General features: G+C 39.3%; 1 protein-coding gene across 2 annotated transcripts in view; it reads right to left on the bottom strand.

Moving 5' to 3' along the window:
* The window catches only part of PGR (progesterone receptor), a 74,235-nt gene that overhangs the window by 46,545 nt on the left and 3,510 nt on the right, over window positions 1-24,180 (bottom strand). For both annotated transcript variants that reach the window (XM_067567902.1, XM_067567895.1), the window contains exons 2-3: window positions 24,017-24,168; window positions 596-712 (exon numbers count right to left, since the gene is read on the bottom strand). In XM_067567902.1, the coding sequence (XP_067424003.1) occupies window positions 596-712; window positions 24,017-24,168 (269 nt within the window). The remainder of the gene's footprint in view (window positions 1-595; window positions 713-24,016; window positions 24,169-24,180) is intronic.

Here is a 24,180-nt window from a genome sequence, read left to right as displayed (position 1 = left end):
TTCCCACTGGCTTTGCCTGATGTTACACAGAGAAAGCCGAATGCGCTCTATTCTATAAATGTACATTAGGGCAGACTGGAGTTCTCAGCACTCACTATCCAGCCCGTGTAGTGCTGGAGCTAACAAGTCCTCTCTACTCACTGAAGTGGAAGGATAGAATGCTGCTGCCATCCACCTAGACCTGTAGTGGGAAGCACACAAGAGAAGAGATGGAGACAGTAACTCCCATTTCAACTCCCATTTATTTTCCAAAATAAGTTCTCCAACGCTAAAAAAATTTGAAAAATAAATACAAATAAAAACAAGGCCAGTCCTCATTAACGAGCAAACTTGTGCATCTATGTAGTACAGAACAAACTTTACTTCAGAAAGAGATTTAATTTCAAGGTGTTCTTATTCAGAAGAATTTAAAATGAATTTAAAACTATTTAAAATTTCCAGACAAATTATCCTTCAAGAATGTATTTTCCTTACCTTAATGCACTGTATTTAAGTCTCTGAAGTCCCAGAGTAGCAGCATTTACACTAAATGAATTGCAGCAGTTAAGTTCTTCATTGGTTATTTATCTTAACCCCGGCTTTATAAGAATCTTACCTCCAAGGACCATGCCAGCTTGACAACACTTCCTCAAGCGACATGCTGGACAGTTCTTCCTACGAATTTTATCCACTATGCAGTCATTCCTTCCAGCACACAAATAGTTATGCTGCCCTGCAAGCAAGAAAAACCCAGAATTAACGCGTTTCTGACTGTGTCGAGACTATTCCTGAACCAGAGTACGGTGATGCAAAAATTAGAGAGGCTTCAAACCAACGTCTGACTGTTCCATTGCAAGAATCACTACAGATTTTGTTTTAACGTTATCTTTTGGATGTTACCACCTCACACAGTTTTACTGACAGTAATTGTTTTGGCTTCTTTATGGTTCACCTGTCTTCTAGAATTCCAAAATAGGGCACGGACAATATGTACTGTTCATGTTACTGTACAATCAGCATTTCTTACATAAATCAGGTAACATGACAGAATTTGGGATTTCTTCTTTTCTGTGCCTTTTCTCAGATCTTATTTCTCTCCTTTTAAAACAGTGTTTCTCTTTTTCTAGAGTAATTGAAAGTGATTTCTTTTGAGGAGCCGGTCACCTCCTGCAAGGGGCTGAGTATCCTCAACTCCTGCTTCAGAGCCACAAAAGCTGGGGCACTCAACATCCAGGAATGGGCCCTGTTAGAATGTTTCATTTGCTTTGCAACCCCTTTCATTGCTCTTGGGAAACGTCTATTCCATTTTAAATGTTATTTGCTACCCTCCAAATTTCACAACAGATAGGAACAACAAACCCATTATATATTGTCAGGCTTATTGCACAATACTAACAAAACAAATAAAGTACATACACGTCTTTCATCTATAAAAATTACAAACTATTAGAAACAATAATAAAAAATATTGACAGAAAAACATGTAATAGTGAACTCTAAAGGGAATACACACAAAACAAATGTATACGAACTTTTATATATCAACCTAACATATTTCTATGGCCACCTTTACCATAGTATCTGAGCATCTCACAATCTTTAATGAATCTTACATTCACCACTGTAAGGTAAGAAGGTACTATTAGTTCAGTTTTACAGATGGCAAACAAAGGCGAGGCCCAGATTTCAAAGGTATTTAGGTATTGCTGTGCTCAGCGCTGCAACGCCTAACTGATTTAGGAGCCTAAATATCATTTTCAGAAGGGATTTGGATACTTAGAAGCTTAAATCCCATCAACTGCCAATGGAATTTTGGCTTCCAAATGCTTAAATCCCTTTTAAAAATGAGAATTAACTCATAAATCAGTTAGGCATTGCAATGCTGAGTACTGCAACTCCAAAATAGCTTTAGAAATCTGGTCCACAGAGACTAAGTGACTTAGCCAAATTCATATCAGAAGTATTTATCATAGGAGGAATTGAACCCAGGTCTCGAGTCCCAGGCTAGTACCCGAACAGTTGTACAATCTTCACTCTTCTATCTTTTTCTGTTAGTTATTCCAAGAAAATACAATTTTGAACTTATAAACAAGTTCTATTTTTTTTTTTTTAAATCATCAGGGAAGGGAGTAAAAAGTGGGATCTTGAATGTGGTTTAGATTCAAAAGTTTGGTTAAGGTTCTGATAAATAGCCAAACTTTCCACTTTCTGGTTTTACTGTAAGTAGAAAGAAAGTAAAAGTATGTCTATATATAACACAGAAAGAGCAAGAGATGTCTATATGAAGCTCCTAATTCTACCAAAAAAAAAAAAAAAATGCACGTGTAACTTCAAAATGTGTAACATCAAAAATGGCATTACCTATTTCTGAGTCACTGATAACTCAAAAGAAAATGATCTTGAATGTTTATGGATCAATGTCCTAACAGATCAAGCACAACATGGGGTGTTAGCTGTTTGTCTGCGACAGACCACCTGTGACAGGGTGTTGAGCAGCAACTCCTTAGCCAGCCCTCTGTCACACAAGCCTCAATTAAGCGATGTAAATTGGAGCTCACTAGAGAAATCTGTACTGGGTTGGTGAGTGGGAAGCAGCTGTCAGCCTAATTAGCTAAGGGCTATATACAGGCCCAGGTGAAGGAAGTAAGGGGGGAAGCTAGAGAGTGGAAGGTGAGCAGAGACTCTTGCTGCCTGACTGCAGAAACTGAGTGGTCCCTGAGGCCGCTAGCCCAAGCTGCGTATAGTAAGAAGGGGATGGAAATACACGCTGTAAATAAAGTGTGCCACTGACTGCTGAACAGGAGGGTCTCTGAGTGGATTGTGAACAAAGAAGAGGCAGGGGTAGAGAAGCTCCTGTGGCACACTGCTACAACACCAAATCCCACTAGGGAACAGGATAACCACGTCCTTATGAACCTATCTATTATGTGTAGGGGGAAAAACTGCATCATCATGGAGGATTTCAATTTGAATGACATATGTTGGAGCCCTCGTGCTGCCAGTACGAAAACATAATTGGAATTGCTAAACATTAGAGATGACAATTTTCCCCCTCGTCTTGCAGCCAACACAAGGAATCTTTTATTAGGCCTTGTTCTAACAGATAAAGAGGAACTGATCACAGAACTAAAAATGAATAGTTGTCGGCCGCTGGCTACCACTCGATACGAGGATGATGTCTGCCAGCGGGAAAGTCATTGACGAGACTTAAACTGGCTGAGGAGACCAATTTGTGCACTACAATGTTTTCCACACGTGACAGGTGGTTGCTTGGAGAGAGGATGCTGTACATTTTCCTTCCTCCTCTGCCATTTCCAGACTCCTGGAATTCTGTGGAAGTCTCCTGGAGGATGTGATGCCATTGCAGTCTATTGCTAGCCAGCTCTTCACAATTCATGGGGTCAATTCCTGCCTTCTTAAGTTATTTCTTCAGTTATTTTCAACGTATCCTTGTAGCATTTCCTCTGTCCCCCACAAGTCCTCTTACCATGACTAAGTTGAGAAAAGAAGATTTGCTTAGGAAGACGAATATCAGCCATCCAAACACAATGGTCAGCCCAGTGAAGCTAATGTTTCATAATCCTCGCCTCAACACTGGTGATGTTAACTGCAGAGAGAACGCTGACATTTGGTACGACCATCTTCCCATTTGATACAGAGATTTTTCCTAAGGCAGCGATGTGGGTACCACTCCAGACTCTTTAAGGTGGCTTTGATATGTCACTCATGTCTCTCACTCATAAAGAAGAGGGGGGATAGTAGTTTAGGTACAAGTGATCATGACGTTGTCATATTTATAATGTGCACGAAGAATACCGTCCACACCAATAATATATGTATAGTTGGTGCTTTAATAGGGCCCATTTCACAAAGCTGATCCCTAACCTGGGGATCCCTAACCAGGGATCCCTAACCTGGGGGTACAGCCTCTTTAGGCCTTTAATAAATCTGGTTGTCATGTCATGGGAAAAGACCGATCTGCCTTGGATCAGGGGATGAAAGGCTGAGATTGCCACCAGGTAGACCTTAAGGGCTAGGCCTGTTGTTTTAGGTCCAACAAATAGTCCAGAATAGATTGATCGGGGCAAAATACAGTGCAATTTCCCGGCTCAGGGCCCGGCAGGAAAACCTCTTCCATTTGGCTACATAGGTTGCTCTGGGGGAGGGCTTTTTACTGCCCATCAGAACCTGTTGGACCTGAGCTAAGCAGGCCCACTCACCCATGTTCAGCCACTGAGTCGCCATGCCATCAGATGTAGGGACGCTGTTGCCCGGAAAGTGCTACAAGTGAATGTCATTCTGTACAGCAAAGTTCCACAAGTGGAGAGCTTCTTGACACAGTGCTGACAAACGAGCACTGCCTTGCTTGTTGATATAGAACATCACGGCGGTATTGTCCATAAGAATCTGGACGTCTTTGCCCTCTATGTAGGAAAGGAACACTTGGCAGGCTAAGAATATGCCCTTGAGCTCCATGACATTTATGTGGAGGTTGCGGTCCTCCCGTGACCAGAGTCCCTGAGTGCTGAAACCGCTAATACGGGCTCCCCATCCCAAGTCTGAGGAGCCGAAGACCATAGTCATCGAGGGAGACAGCCCTTTGAAGGGTATTCCCTTCATCACCTGGAGTGGACTCATCCACCGGTGTAGAGATAGCAGAATACATGGCGAAACTGAAAGCACCATGCCAGGCTGTGTCAGCTTAGGAAGTATATCGAGACCAGCCACAACTACAGAGACCTGAACCTTAGATGCACGTGGCGCACCACATAAGTCTGAGGCAGGTTTGCACAGTTGTGAGAGGAGAATTCTGAACCTGTATGATGAGATCTGACATGGCTCAGAATCGAGATTCCGGGAGGAAGGCCCTAGCTTTGGTAAAATTGAGGATCGCTCCAATAAACTCTATCTGCTGAACAAGGGATAGGGTTGATTTCTGCTCATTTATGAGTAGGCCTAGGTGCCAGAAGGTGGTCCTTGTTAGGTTGAGGCTGCATTGACATGCACTTGTGACATGCCCGTGATGAGCCAATCATCTAAGTAAGGGTAGAGCTGTACTCCTTGACATCTCAGGTAACGAACACTACCGCCATACACTTCATGAAAGCCATTGGGGCAGATGAAAGTCTGAAAGGCAGAGCCATGAATCATAATGGCTTTGATTCACCACGAACCAGAGGAATCTCTGGTGGCCAGGAAAAATTGAGATATGGAAATATGCATCTTTTAAGTCGCAGGCAGCGTATCAGTTCCCTGGATCCAAGAAAGGGATGATGGAGGATAGGGAGACCATGTGGAACTTCAGCCTCTTGAGATATCTGTTGAGGCAAGGCAACAGATTGTTGCTTTGGGGATAAGGAAATAGTGAGAGAAGAACCCTTATCCTTCCATGTCCTCAGAAACAGTCTCTATGGCCCCCATCTGTTGGAAAGCTTGCACCTTCTGAACGAGAAGTTGCTCATGAGAGGGGTCCCTGAAGAGGGACAGGGAAGACGGGTGGGAAGGTGGCAGTGAGGTAAACTGAAGGGTGTAGTCCAACTCTATGGTATTGAGGACCCAGCGATATGAAGTGATCTGGGCCCAAGCAGGAAGGAAGGAAAACAGGCGGTTTGAAAACAAGTGGGGTGGATCCTGAAGAGGGGCTGAGGTGCCATCCTCAAGCACGCCTTCAAAATGATTGTCTCTGCCCACTCAGGTAATGCGAGGGGCCTGGTTGGGTTGTGGAGGAGGTTACAGCAGGATGACAATGTTTAAAACCTCTGTCCCTATCCTTTCTCCTATAGGAACTGTATTAGGAAGGCCCCAAAAATTTGGACTCCTGTGATGGGGGCTGGAACTGTCTCCTAGAGGTCTGCGGAGTATACAGGCCTAGCGAGTGCAGGGTGACCCTAGAATCTTTAAGGCCATGGAGCCTCACATCAGTCTGATCTGAAAAGAGGGCATTGCCCTCAAATGGGAGATCTTGGATGGACTGCTGCACCTCCTGAGACAGCCCTGATGACTGCAACCATGAGCAGTAAGATGGAGGCAAACTCCTGTCCAGACTCGTGAGGAAGTAGTTCTTTGAATTTCGATAGGGAGTCCCAGATATTATAATTGTACCTCCCTAGCCATGCCTGCTGGCTGGAGATCCTGAACTGCAAACTGACTGTGGAGTAAACTTTCCTTCCAAACAAGTCCAGTTTCTTTGAGTCCTTGCTTTTTGGGGTTGAGCTTGCATGACCCTGCCTCTCTCTTTTGTTTGCAGCTGCTACCACTAAGGACCCCAGGAGTGGGTGAGAGAAGAGATATTCACACCCTTTTGCCAGGACACAATATTTCTTTTCAACCCAGTTTGATGTTGGTGGTAGGGATGACGGAGTCTACCACAGGGCCTTAACCACTTTGAGTACTCCATCATGCACTGATAGTACATCCCTAGTCAGCACCGCAGCTGCCAATACACCAAAGAGGTTGTCTGCGGGCTCTCTGAGGCCCAAATTGGAGGCCACCCTTTTGAGGAGTTCCTGGTGAGCCTGAAAGTCATCCAGTGAGACTCAGGGGGCTGCACCACCTATTGCCTCGTCAGGAGATGAGGATGATGGTAGTGTCATGGGTGGGGGAGGTATTTCTTCCTTCTGTGCGGGGGCTGCTGCTGCCCAGCCCTGTGATTTGGTGCTGGGGTCAGAGGCTAAGCCCTTGTTCTCCGCCAAGGTCAGCAGTGCCGTGGACCATTTCCCTGATGATTGATAAGAGAAAGGCCAGGAGCTCCGGGGATTCCCCAGGGATTCCAATATGGCCACTGAAACCAGCTGTTGCCCCTGGTGATTGCAGGCCTCACACCCGTCACTTGTGGCCCTGGTTGTTGGTTCCAATGTGATCAGGTAGTAGGTTCCATTTCAGGGCCCGAGGATGATGTATCTTTGCCTGAGGACCACAATGGAGCTGTTCTGGGCCCCCCAGCCACTGTGTGGAGCCAGGTAATGAGGTCATGTCGATTCCTGCCTCCCTGATGCAGGCAATTGGACCAACAAGAATCCTATGCCTGGTGCTGCAGTTCTTGCTCAGCCTCTCTTGGAGCATTGTTACCTCTGCTTCTTTGGTGCGGGTGACGCGGAGTGGTACCAAGAAGGGACCAGTGCCGGAGGTGCACTCTGCACCAGTGCTGATGTGCTTGGCACCAAGTCAGCACGGGACGGTTTCAAGGTCGGCCTCAGTGACACTTCCATCAACAGGTCTTTTTGGCATATATCCCTGTCCTTATGGGTTCGAGGGCTGAAGCCCTTGAAAATTTTACACTTGTCCCTTCTCTGTGTTTCCCCCAAGCACTTTAGTCAGCTATCATGGGGGTCGTTGAGCGGACAGGGTTTATGACAAGTACAGGCTTTAAAGCCCGGGGAGGAGGGCAAGCCCCAGCCCATGGAGACATCCCTAATGGGACAACTATACCTATTTTGTTTTAACTATATACAGCAAGAAACAAAAAAGCTATAGTAGAACTATGATACAAGAACTATGGAACACTTGCATATGCAAGAGAAGGAAGGTGTTCCAGGAACCATCACGGGCAGAAAGAAGGAACTGGGAGGGCCAGTGGCGCTTTATATGCCAGCGCATGAGCGCGGGGCTCCAGAGGGCATCAGAGCCGGCCCCTAAGGATACTGCTAAGGCAAAATATATCCAGTGACCGACCGTGCACTTAGGCGTGCAAACACCGAGAAAGTAATCGACATGGGCAAGCACTTGAAGTTAAGCTTTATTTTGTGTGTGTTAAAATTGAATCTTGTTGTCTTGATGTTATTTTTAATGTGAATTACATCCAGCAGTGTTGTCATCTTATTAGCATTCCATGACCAAAAGATAAGGTTGTAGTCAAATACAACAAATAAGAACAGTGGCCCAGTTCTTTTCCCATTTAAGTGAAAGACAAAACTCCCATTGACTTCAGTGTGGCGGTATTGTGCTCTAAAACATTATAATTCTATTCCTTGGTTATTTGATTGCAACTGTAGTACCAATAATTTTACGCATGGGAAAACCTGATTGGATAAAATAGTCAATCCCAACCTTCACTCATCTGTCCAAATTAACCTCAAACTTATTTTTTTGGTGTTTAAACTTTTTTAAATTTTCCCCCACCTTCATGTTTCTGTACCTCCTAATTCTAACCAGGACTCCAAATGGAAGTATCAAAATATCAAAAGAAAAACCTGTTCACTGGACACTGTCAGCCCAATTATGAAGAGCAAAAAAGGCATGGATCAAGTACAGGAAAGCATCCAAACATGTGAAATTTGTGCGCCTCCTTTCTGGTGTGGACCTGCAAATGTCTTTTCAATCATTGCTTCTTTTCATGTGTGTATTTATTTTCAGAGCAGCAGTAGTTTGAGTAAGCTATTGACTGCCAATGATAGTAAACAAGTCTGAGATGATTATTACGAGATGGTAACTCAGCTGCTGTTTTTTGTAATCCTTTTCTTTGCCCGTTTCTGGTAAAATAAGCATGTGTTCAGCAAGAGTTGTTCTACAGATGTACAGTAAGGACAATCTGAATATGTCCTCTCAGTAATATGTAACAGATACAGCAATGAGTACCTATTTCATGAGAAAGACAGCGTTTTCTTATGGCAAGATGCCAAGAATTGCTGCCAAACCATCCAAAATAGCACATTTTTAGTTTTTGTTTCAAATCTTCACATTCATTTTTTCGTATGCAGTGTTGTAGCCATGTTGGTCTCAGGATATTAGAGAGATAAGGTGGGTGAAGTAATAGCTTTTATTGGACCAAATTCTGTTGGTGAGAGACACAAGCTTTTTAACTTACACAAGGATCTTCCTCAGTTGTTACTGTTGCCATGACATCTGCTCCATGTTCCTCCTCCCCCCCCCTCCAAGCCAATGAACATTAAAGAGCAACAAAACAACACTTCACATTTCTGGCAACAGACCAGGAAGCAGAATGCTTATTTTTAACCATTTGCCTCTGCTTCATAATCTATGCAATATTTAATTGATCTCTCCCCTACTTTGCCTTAATTAGCTGTGGAAGCCCTCTTAGTATTTCTCTATGCTACAGAGGCTTTAAGAGTATTCTCAGTATGTATCTACTTTTGAAATTATTTTATTGGTTGAAATGATTTGTCAGGGCCTACCTGCTTTCTCAAATATTGACACTTTCAGGAAGCTCAAGTATAAGTTAGTCATATGTAGGAACACAGTTAAAAGTGGATATGTTTTCCCTCTGGAAGCATCACTTTATGGGGCATTGAGAATTTTTTATTTGTTCATCCCTACAAAGACCTACATAAGCATCCACCATCCTTTCAACCAAGAACATTTTTCTGGACTCACTTTTGACTGTGGCAGTGTTGCTCTTTAGTTATTGCTCATCTGTCCCTTGAAGATGACAAACAACTACTTCTGAATATGAACAAACCAAGACTAGAAAATCAACCATAAATCGCCAACATGGCAGTACAGACATTCCTTATGCCACCAAGTTGTATCTTTTAGTAAAACAGGAAAATGCTGGAGTTGATGCTATATTGTGAAACTTTATGGAGCAGAAAGATAAACTTTAAGGAGCAGAATCCTATATAATTGTAAGATTATCTTATTAGATGTTCAAGAGTGCTGTAAGTAGATATTTATGTACACATATTCAAAATAAAGTTTAAAATTTATCCATGACACCAGCATATAAATCTTTCAGAAAAGAAAAGTTTATTCACACATAGTAAAACCTCAGTTTCATGTCTCATATATAAGACGGTAGTGCCTGCTGGAGCACTGGTTCAGCAGTGACCCAAAGAGAAGAGTACAACCTACTAAATCACCAACACATCTTGAGGCACCTTCAGTAAATTGAAACCTTGGATAGTTTCTTATCCAAGTTTCCAGTTTATCTTACCCAGTTTCTGGCTTGATCTAGTTTACCCAGGGTAATCTGACCAGCCCCAGAAGAAGATGGTAATATCACAGGGCAGATGCACATAAAAGCATGCCCAGTAGTATACTCTATAATGAAGGTCTATACTTTCTTAAATTCCTCTTCCAGTCTAATTATCCATGCTGAATCTCAACCCAAAAGTAATTCTTTTTGGACATTTGAACCACATCAGTTCTGTGGTTCTTAGTTATCAAAAGCAGAGGGAAAAATCCCTCATATTTAATCCCCAAATTTCCAGTTAGAAACTCTTTATTCAAAAGGTGAAAGCCTCAGATTTAGGGTTTAGTTACATGGTGACATCAAGAAAGTTAAGGCAAATCAATGAATGTCTGAAGTCAATGCATATAAGTAAAAGTGCATGGTTTAATTCAGGAGTAAAGTAGCTTTAGTTCACTGTAACTTAATCCTCCTCCATGGTACATACAGTAGATCTGATTCTCTTCTCATTTTACATCAATTTTATGACAGCAGGGATGCTGGAGTCTAGGGGTGCTGGAGGTGTAGCAGCATCCCCCTGGATTGAAGTGGCTTCCAGCATTCACAGGGTTTACAGTTTTCAGCACCCCAACTATAAAAATTGTTCCAACGACATTGTATGACAGTGTAAGTGCCTGTTGCACAGGCATAAAACTGGTATAATGGAGTGGAGAAGCAGATCTACTGTATGCACCCTGCTAAAATTTCAAGATGGTAATGTTGAACTAATTTTTAAAATGGAAATGTGTCAAGAAAACTGCTACAGAAACACACACTTTCACATATTTTAACTAAAGACTTTTTATCTGCCCTGAGGATTCTCACTTGAAGTTACTTACATCGGGTTCTATTTGGCCATCCTTCCTCTTCAATCTCTACGTGAGGCCACTGAGCGATATTGAGATTGGGTTTGCACTGTAATGTTATCAATAAGGGTTAACAATTTGACTGAGATATGATAAGGAATGTCTTTCATTTTCACAAGCTTAAGTAGATGTAGAATTTAAAATCCATTAACTACTATTGGATGTTAGTTGTGAACAGTAAATCCTTTATTATCAGCTTTATCAATATAATTGACTAGATATTTCCCTTATGACTCCAAAATTTTAATAGTAAAATAGAGAAACAAAGACATTCAAAGAAGATCCACTGGGATTTCAGTGTGAATATCAATGGGCTTTAGGACTAGCCTTTTATAAGTGAAGCATAGTGAAGGGATGTTTCTGATTTGAGAAAATGTTGTATTCATGTATGGTTAAAATCTCCAGACCATGGGATAGGCACTTCTTTATTGTATTATAAACCAAAATAAATAAAATAAATAAATGAACTAAAGTTGCCAGTTAGAACACAAGGACTAACTGAACAAGTACTAACTGAGCAAAAGCAAGGTGCTGGACTAACAGTATTCAAATTAAATATAGTACTATTTCATTGATTGGACAGTCACTCTGGTCTTGTCTATATTGATTATTTTAGGGAAATTTCCTCTGGTTCTAGTGCTAATGTAGACTGGCTGTTATTTTTATCACATCATTTAAAGCTGCCAATCTATTTGGTTCTTACTATTCATAACATTTTCCTAATATCAGACTTAAACTTTTCTTTCCTTATCTTCAAGACTGTAAATTAGAACAAGCAGCAGTCATCTTCTGAGACTGAATAGCACCTTTACTTCCTAACTTAATATCAACTCTATATGGATACATCAACACTGGGAACTTCAGCGAAGCCTCCTAGTAGCCACCATCTGATTTCTCCACTCCACTAACATCCAGTCTCCTTAGGTCTGACCCATTAATTTCTGATTCTATTGCTTCAGTCTGGAAAATATTTCAGAGTCTGCTTTAACATGTTTAATATTTTCTATAGTCTCATGAGTCAGGATTTTTACAAGTAATTTCAATAAATTGTTATAATTAATGTACCAAAAAAAAAATCACAGAATGTTTGATATAGCTGGGACTAAAATAAGTAACTTATATAATTGACACAGCTGACTGGGATCAGACACACCTGGATATTACCTTTTAAAATGTTAAGTAATATAGTTATGTTCTCTTTTGTCTAACTTGATGTTTATTTGAAAAACATACGTGGATTTTAATCGCACAGATTAATTTGAGATACATATGCCTAATCATCATCTCACACTAACATTTGTGTTTCTACAGTTAAGTGAAACTGGACACTGAGAAATGTTGTTAGTTGTTTGACCTTTGTATTTAAATTCCAGCATCTCACTGAAGGACAGAATGTGTGAGTAGGAAAGGAAAGATATGCAAGATATTTGGTTAATTCAAAATGAGGGGATAAAGTATCTGGTATGCTTTATGGGCTATTAATAAGCATACTAAAATATTTACTTGAGTAGAATTTATTTGAAGCATCTTACATTTTGGGCTTCCCCATGTTTTCATTTTTTTGGTGTGACTGTGTGCATCCTCTGTAATTATTAGTTATTTGTATGACAGTAAGAAGATGTAGACTGAAATATCAGGAAATTCCAACATTGGGATGTATTTGGCAGTAGAATCATTTACTAAGAAAAATGATGGAAGCTCAGTATTTTCAGATATCAAAAACTAGACTGAACAAAACAGAAGAAAATGTACTATAAGGAACAATCCTGCAATGTTTCTGTGAGGCCACTATGAGACTGTATTCTTTGTATTCTTTGCTCCCTGACTGCCACTTCCTGTGCAGCCTTCAAGGGTTAATTATACAGTAAACTCTACCATTCTGTCTCAGCCTTTCAGCTAAATGTCTCAAAATGGAATGGTTTCTCTAGAGTGAAAGAAAAATTCTCAACCAACCACTTCTCCTCTCTTTCCCTCCCTGGCTCCAGCATCCAGTTTGCTTCTAACTTCCACAACTTTGGCATCATCTTTGACTCTGCACTCTCCTTCCCTTCTCATATCTCCAATGTCTTGAAACTTTCATCTCCTCTTGCTGTCTTGACTATCACAATTCCTTTTTTATAGCCTCCTCAAATCCCAGCTATCCAGACATCAACATAAACAGAATACTATTGCCTGCCTTATCACATGTACACATCCCACCCAATTTTATTGCTTTTCATTCATTTCAGAATGCAGATAAGATTTCAGTCTTTGCTTTTTAAATTCTCTCTGGACTTGCTCCAGCTTATCTCATAGACTTTGTCCCTCTCTACTTCCCTTTTCAACCATCTAGCTGTACAATCTCCTCTGTCATTGCATATACTTCCTCCAATGCTGCTGCAAGAGCCTTCATTTTCACTACCCAAAATAAAGTGAGTTAAATGTACAACAATCCATTAAATACCTAAGTCTCCAAGTGCACTAAACTAGAGCTGTTCTTTGGGTCATATAATTAAGCATTCCAGAGTTTGTCTCATTTGTAATGGGATCAATTAAATAAGGTAAAAGGAGAAGATAACAAAACTTCAGAATGAGAATATTGTTTTGTTAGTTAATTAAAAAATAATAGTGCCTTATATGATATCTTTGTACAAGAATTACAGCATAATCTCGCATTATACAGAGAAAGGAAGGAGAGAATAAACTGAAATAAGAACTCTGCTAACGTGAGTTAACAGAGCACTAACCTTGGTAGCTAAATTGAATTAAATAAAGGAGAAAAGCAAATTAAAGCATCATTAGGATTTTTGGATAGGAAAAAAACTATTATAAACAAAGAATTAAGATTGTTACTTCATCCTGCTCTCAAGTATTTTAGCATTCAGAATACTATAAAATAGTGGTTCCCAATCTTTTTGGCTCGAGGACCAGAGATATCATTTATACAACCCTGAAGGGCCACCAGCTTTAGCCAGGAGGCCCCCGCCTACTAAAGCCGGATGGAAGGAGTTCAGCAAGGAGGCTGTCTCCTCGCTGACCTTCCATCTCCCTGGCTGCAGCAGGGAAACAGCATGTGTCCTGTAGCCCTGTGCACTCCATCTGGGTCCCTAGGTAGTGACTTGTTCTGCAGGTAGGGGGATGGGAGATCAGTGTTTCCCTCTCTCTGGCTCCAGCAGGGACTCCAACACCAAAGGACCCAGGCAGAGCGCTTTGCTCTCCACTGGAGCTGGGGGCGGGGAGCGCTGATCTCCCCTCCCTCTGGCTCCAGCAGGGACCCCAGCATCTAGGGACCTAGGCGGAGTGCTTTGCCGTGCTCCCTGCTACAGCCAGGGGGAAAGGAGCACTGATCTCCCATCCTCTTGGCTGCAGCAAGGAACCTGTACCGGTTTTTTTAGCCCCAAGGAAACGCGCTCTGTCTGGGTCCTTAGGCAGCGGCTCCCTTCTGCAGCCAGTGGGAGGGGAGCCTCAGGCCACTTTGAAAGTCCCCGCGGGCCACTTTTGGCCCCTGGACCACAGGTTGGGAACCACTACTATAAAACCTTTCTGTATAGCAGAATGAACTGAAAACATAACAGAAGTTTGAGTTTTCAGTTTAATAGCTTCTATCTGTTAAGAAGAGACAACATTATTTTAGATTTTTAAATTTCATTTATCTTGCCCTTTTTATGGCAACATGTCTTGCCCAGGGCACTTATGCAGTCATCATAAAAGTTCCACAGTCATTGAATTTTGATGATAGCGAATGGCTGTGTATAAAACAATGGAACCAACAACTTTTTTTGTGTTCAGGTTATCTGAATTACTTTGTGTAGATAACATACTTCTGTGAACACTAACAACTCCCAGAAAAAACTCTCAAATATTTAAATCACAGCACATTACTAAGATAAAGCCCTTTTATACAGAAAATGGATTCCTAATTCTTTTCTTGCCTTTCTACCTCTCATTTATTTTATATGAGCCTACAACCAACAATTCCATCCAACAGCTTTAGTGGGCCAAAGTGGAACAGACTAATTGAAAAAATTGCACACCAGAAGCAGAAGAGGGTAATAAATACAGAAGAACTGCTCCCACCTCCAGATGATCAGGATGACCCAACTGACCGTGGGACTTTGCACAACAGCAGGGGTCTACACCAGTGCACTGCACGCAGGATCAGGATCAGATACAGTACACAAATACTTAATTCCTCCAGATTGCAGGGAGACTACATGGGGTTGTGTGGTCTTGAGGGATTGTGTGGCCTTGAGGAGCACAGGTTTATTTATTTTTCCTAGTAGGCATCAGGTAAATTGTGTGTGCTAATAACACTATAATAGTCAGCAGATTACAGTCAGAAAAAGTGTGTGTTTTAGTATAGATATGAAGGTGGGATGGTGGCTATTCATCTCTATCATATCAAAGTCAGATAACTACTGAATCTCAAACAGCTGTTTGCCACTTGTTTCCATACAATTCACTCTGTATTCTGGCTACACTACTTAATATAAAGACAAATTTGTACGTGCTGAGAGCTTAACTGGCATTAAGCAGCAGCTGTTTGCAAAAGCATAGGAGCTGTGAACATGGACACATAGTCAGGGAGCCAGCATGAGGCTGGAGAAATATATATTGCTCCCTCTGCAGCATGTTGATATGACAGCAGGAGATGCAATTCAATAGCTTTTGAAACACCACCTGAATGACCATCATGAGCACATCATCAGAAAATAGAGCCTTGCTTGACAGATGCCATCTCACCTAAACAGTTGCAGTTGGTCTCACAAAATCCAAGTAATCTTTAGCTGTATCGAGTCATTGTCTGACTAGAGTCACCTGTAGGAATTCTGTCAATCAGACTGCTTTGCACCACCTGAGATGACTTCTGTTCCATCTAAAAACATGTTCACTACCATTGCCACCACACAGACCGCATCAATAGCCAGCATTTCTGCAACTGACCAGACAATAAATCAGCAATAATGACCAGCCACAACAGTACCACTGCCATTGCCAATCCTAACACTAGCAACAGCTTTTGACTGGCAAAGTTATCAGAAACAAATTGATGCTCAAAATATGCAATGCTATTGCACCTTTCAAGCGTGAAAGACTAATAGCCAGAGTGGCTGACAAGGTTGAATGTGATGTAACTGTAAGTCCTTGTTCATTCAACTGTAAAGCCTCATTCAAATTCCTCTTACAAATTCATTTCTGCCATCTTGCTTGCAAAGAACTGAGGAGCTTGAAAGGTAAATAACAAAACTAGCAACATTGCCAACTGTGTCTTACTGTTGATTTTATCTTCATTACTGGCATCCTTCCCCTCCCTTTCCCTGACCCATTCTTTATATTCAGTTGGGGTACTATGTCAAGCTTAAATTTTAAACTTGTCAAAGCAAGGTCTGTGTCTTTATTTGAATGTTTGTGATACACCTAAAATATTTTTGGTCACTTGCAAAATATAATATGATCAATTATAAATATTAACTTCAGTATCTGCTGCACCTTTGCCTTTTAACTTCACGTACTTGCAGTGCATTTAGTTCATGGAGATTTCAGCACTCTCAGTGCCTGCCATACACGCAAGAACAAATCCTGTTCCTAAGACAGAACCTATGTAATTGAACTGATCACTGGGAATCAATCTCTGCAGAGTCAGGAGGAATTTTCACCTCACTACAGAGCAGCCGCAGATCCTCTACACTGTGTTACTCCAACTTCAGGGCCAGAGTTGTTTCTGCAGCCCTAACATCCCAGCTCCTGCCAACTGCTGCATTCATAATGATCTGCTTTCAGAAGAGGCCTTCATCTTATTAATTTCTTATTGTTTTAGATTCCCATTTATATTCATATGGGCAATTAGGAGCAAATTTGTGAATTCCTTATGCACAATATGTTTTTTCTTGTGGTAAATCTCTCCATCATTATGAAGCTGGCCATACAGAGTCTGAGAAACTTTACTAAAGAGGGTGGGCAGTCTGTGAATGGGTAGTTGGAGTAGGTCTGGCATTGATCAATCCCAGGACAGCCTGAAGCCACCACCTCAGCCCACACTTCTTTACATGCAAAGAATGACCATGGCATCAACAATCCATAATGTTAGAGTTTGTTAAAACTCAGGTTAGAGGAAGAGGAGAGTGGAATTTGACAGGTGACTTAACGGTTTGCCACATATATTTGAGCTTGTCCCTCTATGCCATTACCTGCATAGCACCCCACTTCCATTCTGGACTCAAAACATTTTAAAAATTGTATAAAAACAGATGAGCAACTACTAGACTTATTTTGAAACAGAGTGTCTGAGGGATATGTTTTAACAAACCAATAATCAGTTTCCACACGCTTGCTGCAATACCACCTGTTTTACTAGCCTCAAACCCTTCAGATGCAGGCAGCTATTTTTCTTCAGCACGCTGAAATAAGTATCAACAGTGGCCAAAGGAAAACATCTGACATCAGCTGAAATAATTTTTTTTAAATGAAGAATTTCATTTAGAAAAGATAGGACTTAACAATATTATTTGGGGTCTATCTAAACTTATATTATCTTTGTACCCATAAATCATTTGCAAGGGGTCACTTGGAACTCAAAGGCGTGAATGAAAGCTGCCAAGAGACAATGCATGAGCAGCAAATAGCGTAAGTCCAGGATTCAACAAATCTAAACATGTAATGCCTCTCCAAAACATGTGTCTCAAATATATTTACCCTTCCCATTTTGCACAGTCATTGTAGTTACTGCAGACCTGCCTGATTACATGTTCAGACTGACAATTCAACTGCTGATAATTTTTAGAAGAAAGCATTAGCTCACATGCTCTACTATTGCTACTATTCCACACTAGAAATATTACCCCTAACTTCATGCAACTGTAAACCAAAGACACAGCCCACTTGACAGCACCTTTCTAATTCCTATTCAGTTGCATTTTCTTAGAAAATATATTGAACGTAGTTATTTGATACCATTCAAAAGTTCCTTTTTGGCGATTTATGATGTATTTATCATTCATGTTGATTGTAAACTCACCAACAGAAGAAAGTTTAAGCCATTCTGACATATTGTATCCATTTTTACATTGAAAATTCCTTAAATGACAGTAAGTAATAGTAGCTGTTGTGATTCTGTTGTTGCCAGGATAATGTTGGCTTTTATTTTTTAGAGCACTTCTTGAAAGCCCTTGAAATTGTCACAGAAATTGTACAATAAGTGAAAAAAAATGTGGCAAACACTCCTTTCTATGCAAATAACTGAAAAAAATAAAAAATCCCGAACATGTGAAGAATTTTTTTTCTGAAGATACAGACTTCTAACTCTTGGCTATCCTTTACATTTTTCCTCCTCGTTCCACTCCCCATCAACACTGTTGCACCTAAGTCCAATGTTCCCCAACTGAAGCTTTCATTTTCAGAGGGTTTTAAAGCTGTGCATGCTAAACCAAAAGCAGGGCTCTACAATATGACCTCTCCACCCTGGCGAATGACTCCTTCCAAAACAGGATGCCTGCATCCAAACACAGTAATGTAAAAAGGATGTGAAAAATGTTTTGTTGCTCCATGTTTGTTGAAAGATGCTTTACCTAACAGCAATGCTGAAAACTGGAGAACCTTTACTGTTTTACAGACTGGCACAGAAGTTTACGTTTGAGAAAGGAATGCTTTTTCTAATTAGTTGACCTTGAAAATGACAGTTAGGCTACTCTTCTTCAGAACTCTGATAAAGGCAAAATCTACATATTCTACAAAAGAGCCCAACCTTCAGACTTGTTATCTGACAAATGAAAAGCTGAGAACCAAAATGATTTAAAGTCTGCATGAGAGCAATCACACATTTAACAATTCATTGCCTATATGCTTCCTAAAGCAGTTTCATTCTACATTTATATGATATAGTCTTTTCACGAAGGCTCTTCATACAGTTTTAGTTCTTCTTTAAAAGTTATGCCTCTAAATGCTGGCTACACTAAAATATATAGATACAACAAATCTAACTTGCATACATAATGCTTATTTATCAAAATTTACTAGATAGCTTATACTGATATTTATGCATGGTAAAACGCATATTTCAGCAAATGAAAAATTGAATAAATAGAATTTTTAAGGTAACAGATTCCTCTTTCCCATAAGTGAATAATAGAATTATTTTTAAAAAGCAATTTCAATGTATTAATTGGATTCAGAAGAAAATTCTATATGCAGGGGATGATTTGCGTGTGAAAAAGACCATCAGATAATTAAAGTCGAAACAATCAACATATTTAAAGTCAGAAACTTTTAGAATAGAAAGTATTTTAAAAAAAACAAAAACAAAAAAGAAGACAGTCAAACCCATATTTGCTAAGTGGCTTCCTTCTCAATTACACAGTTGCTATGTACACACTTTATGAAGAGGAAAACAGTAATATAAATCGTGTATGAATCATGTTATTAATAAAGTAAAGATGTGAAATACCAGCCACCTATTGCTAGTTATGCATTAATTTATCATGACAATCAATATTTTTATGAAAAGTGCATGAAGAATAGAGTTGTAACTATGAGCTTGCATTCACAAAGTTTAGTATTTTAATTTCATTAACTGTTATTTTAAAAATAAAATAACAGTCTAGAATAGTGCTACCTAAAATTTAAAAAAGTAACTCGTGAACTTGCAAAATATTATTTTTTAACTGTATTTTCAGTAGAATTTTTAGAGTGTTCCTTCTTATTGAAAAACTATTTTATTACACTGGTTTGTGACAACTGAATTTAGAATTTAAACAGATCATTAAGTCTAAGCTTCATGAAAAGCAGGGGGCTGTCCTTTTGCCCTTCTTCAGCAATTCTAATGACTGTCTATCCAGCTCTCAATCAAATTCAGGACCTACCTCCTGATTTTAAAAACTCGCCATAAACTTGTACCATCTACATCAGACTAGGTAACCAGCTACTTATCTACCCTGTTCACTTTATACATCCAGCCTTTGACTCCTTTCTGTCTTCCTTGCCATGTACGCTCAGTAGTTAAAAGACTGCTATTTCACTTGTGAAGTCCCAACTTTCTGAGTCACTCTTCCACTCTCATTATAAAAAAAAATCTACATGTTATGATGAAAGCACTTTGAGTATGAAGATGCTGTACAGTGTACAGACACCTATTTTTCACATTAATTCTTTTTATATTAATTTGAATACTATTAATCTGGAAAGACTTTGTGCATAGGAAAATAATATCAATCACCTTATGCTTACATCCTACAACAGCAAACACTGAAATAGACATGATGTTGACAAATAGAGAGGAATTGATCACAGAACTAAAATTACTAGCTTTTAGGTACAAGTGATCATGACATGACTACATTTGTTATGTGTAAGCAAAATAAAGTTCAAACCAGAATATGAAAGATAACTGGGAACTGTTTATGAATATTTTACTAAATGTCCAAAGGTTCACAGTCAAGAAAGAACTACACTGATTAAAAACAACGACAACTTGGCTTAAAGGAGAAATTAAAGTAGCTACAAAATACTAACAAACCCCATTCATAACAAATGGGAAAAAAGGGGAAGTCCATAGTAATGAATACAAATTAGAAGCTAGGAACTGTAGAAAATTGATAAGAAAAGCAAAAGGACAAAAGTAGAGATCTATGGCTGACAGGAGGCAAAGAAAATAAGGAGGAGTTTTAAAGTATATTAGGAATAATGTGAATGCTAACAACGATACCGATCAATTACCAGATGGAAATAGAATTGTCAATGATAATGCAGAAATTGCAGAAGCGTTTTGTAGCTGGAATAAACCCAGATGAAATATTCGTATCATATGATGGTGAAATGTTTTCCATGCCCACAGTAACTAAGAAGAATGTTAATCAGCAGCTACTAAAGTAAGACATTTTTAAATCAGCAGATTTAAAACCTGCATCCAAGAATTTTAAAAGTAGTGGCCAAGGAGCTTGCTGAATCATTAATATTCATTGTCAATAAGTCTTGGAACACTGGGGAAGTTTCCAGAGTACTGGAAGCTAATATGGAGCCAATATTTTAAAAGGGTAAATAGGATGACCATTATTATAGTGCAGTCAGCCTGACATCAAGAATAGAATGGCTGATATGGAACTTGATTTATGAAGAATTAAAGGAAGGTAATATAATTAACTTGCCATTCAATATGAGTTTATGGAAAATATATCTTACCAAACTAACTTGATACTTTTTTGATGGGATTACAAGTTTGGCTGATAAAGGTAATTGTGTTGATGTTAATATAATTAGGGTATGTCTATACTGACGGCGGCAAAGTAGCCGCCATCAGATCAACCTATCTGGATCGATTGAGCAATCAGTGAAGACTCGTTCAATCGATCCAGAAGTCGACGCTGGTAATCCACCCCCTTGAGTGGTGCAGCGCTTCGTCGGCGCAGAGCAGTGAAGATGCCATGCAGAAGGGAAGCACAGCAAACGATGGGAGTTACACAAGCTACTCTGCGTAGCTTGTATAACTCCCTTTGACTGCCGCTGAATCGCCAGGTAAGTGTAGACCAGGGCTTAGACTTCTGGAAGGCATTTGACTTGGTACTGCACAATATTTTCATTAAGAAATGAGATTATATAAAATCAACATGGCACAAATTAATTTATTTTAAAACTGGATCTCTGATAAGTATCAAGTTGTTATTGTAAACAGGGAACAATCACTGAGTGAGTGTGGTTCTAGTGGGGTCCGACAGGAAGCAGTTCTTGGCCCTATACTATTTAAGTGTATACTATATACAATTATCTGGAAGAAAACATAAATAATTACTGACAAAGTTTGCAGATGACACGAAGACTGGGGGAGTGTAAATAATGAAGAGGATATGTCACTGATTCAGAGCAATCTGTATCAATTGGTAAACTAGGCACGAGCAAATTATGTGTGTTAATACAACCAAAGGTAAAGTCATACATCTATGAACAAAGAATGTTGGCCATATTTACAGGATGGGAGACACTATCATGGAAAGCAGTGCCTCTGAAAAAGATTTGTAGGTCATGGTGGATAATCAGCTGAACATGAACTCCATTTGCAACACTGTGAACGAAAGGGCTAATGCAATCCTGGGACGTATAAACAGAGGAACATCAAATAGGTGTACAGAAATTATATTAGCTCTGTATTGACACTGGGTACAACCACTACTGGAATACTACTGGAACTACTACTACTGGAATACTATGTCCTCTTCTGGTGTCTACACTTTGAGAAGGATGTTGATAAATTAGAGAGGGATCAGAAAAGAGCCACAAGAATGATTAAAGGACTGGAAAACATGCCTTACAGTGAAAGACTCAAGGAGCTTAATCTATTTATCTCATCCAAGAGAAGAGATTGTGACTTGATCACAGTCTATAGGTACCGATATGGGGAACACAAATCTGATAATAGAGGTCTCTTCAATCTATCAGACAAAGGTATAAGATCTAATGGGTGGAAGCTGAAGCTAGACAAACTCAGATTAGAAATAAGATGCAATTTTTAAGAGTGAGAGACATTAACCATTGGAACAATTTACCAAGGGTAGTGGTAGATTCACCATCACTGGAAATTTTTAAATCAAGATTGGATGGTTTTCTAAGCAATATGCTCTAGTTGAACCACAGCTCTTGGACTTGAAGCAGGAAGTTCTGTATGCCCTGTATTATGCAGGAGATCGGACTAGATGATCGCAGTTGTCCTTTCTGGCCTTAAAATTTATGATTCTGTGAAGACTTCACTAACAAACTCATTAACATTTTATTTATAAAGTGTTCATTACATTTATCAGCAATGCTTTTACATAAAAAATAGTTATAAAATACATTTCTGAAAAGATTTGCCCAAGTAGGCAAATATAACTGGATACTAGTTTTGTACACAGCTGATTTAAATGGTTCACAGAGAAAAACTAAAAAGTATAAGTCAAAGACAATATTACTATAAAGTGGGATGAAGTGAAAAAAAAAATTCTTTAAAATATGGCATTTCTAAATTTGATTCCTTGTTAAAAATTTCACCAGCTTGAGCTTTTGTTATAAGTATTTAGTGTATTGCTAAAACTGAAGTAAACTTATTTCATTTATGTAACCTAATCAAGAAAATGAGTTAATAAAGTCAAAGATGTGTCTAGGTACAAACTTCACTATGTGCTGTCCTGAATCGGGGCCTTTCATAGTAAGCTACAACTGACTTGATGACATGACTGGCTTTTTAAAGACATGACATTTATAGAATAATACACACACATACTCTAAACAAATTATAGAACAAAAAGTAATGTTATGTCTAGCAAACTATTTTCTTTAAATTTTTTCTTCCCCATATTCAGATGTACAATCATTTGAAGGTTTATAAACTATATGAAATGTCAGAGAAACATATTATACAACTTGGATTTTAAGAAAACAAATACAAATTAGAAAAATATACTGTAACCAAGGGTTGTGTGTATACGCACTACTGTAGGATACTAGTTTGCCATGATGAAAGGATAAACACATGGAAGGTAAAAGGTAAAACCATTCAAGGGTATACTCCTTCATTTAGCATTTAGTAGCGTTAGAAAAACCAGGGGGTCCAATCTTGCATTTTGTACACGCTCATTGTCTCAACAGCTGTATGTGCATTTTGGGCACACAAGGAATGCAGGATCACGTATATCATTTGATTTAATGAGAAAAACCAAACATACATTCTCAAATAGGTATCAACTTATTTTTAGAGTTAATATAAAACTACTGTATTATTACCACCTAGCTATTCTAATTCCTGTCCTGAATAGAAAACAAAACCACTATTTTAAAATTATTATTTAAAACTCAAAGGGCTCAATTCTGTATTCCATAAGCAAGAAAAACCTCCCACTGACTGAAATGAGAGAATGTAGCCAATGGGAATTTTAATTTGCATGAAGAACACAGTTTCATACCCGGAGTTTTTGTTGCAAAGCAGCAACATTTAAATATTTTTAAAAGTGAAGCTAATATTTATTAACATTTCATGAATTTAGTAACAGATTAAGAATTGCAGGATTTTTATAAGCTTCTGCCAAACCCAGAACCCAAAACAAAACAAGCCAGATAATAAACATTATAAGTAAAGCAAATAGTACTACTGTCACATTGAATAACGAAGAAGAAATTTACCACACCTGCAAGTATCTGAATCTTTTTCTCAGGGACAAAACATGACTGTGATAATATTTACAAAGATCTGTTTTAAAGATAAAAATAAAGTGCTAAGTATACGCCAGGAAGTTTTATTACAAATAATTAGAAACAAAGGCATCCAACATACCTTCCATTGCTCTCTTAAAGAAGACTTTACAGCTTCCGCAGGTAAGTACTCCATAATGGCAGCCAGAAGCCTCGTCACCACAGATCAGACAAATCTTCTGAGGTACTGATTCAAAACTGTACTGAGGACTCTGACCAGCTTCAGTGTCCGGCCTTTAAAAGAAA

This window comes from Emydura macquarii, unplaced genomic scaffold (assembly GCF_026122565.2).
Source record: "Emydura macquarii macquarii isolate MOO-44397 ecotype Brisbane River unplaced genomic scaffold, CSIRO-AGI_Emac_v2 contig_318, whole genome shotgun sequence".
Classification (NCBI taxonomy): Eukaryota; Metazoa; Chordata; order Testudines; family Chelidae; genus Emydura; species Emydura macquarii.
The sequence above is the reverse complement of the archived record's forward strand: the minus strand, read 5'-3'. Positions and strand labels throughout refer to the sequence as shown.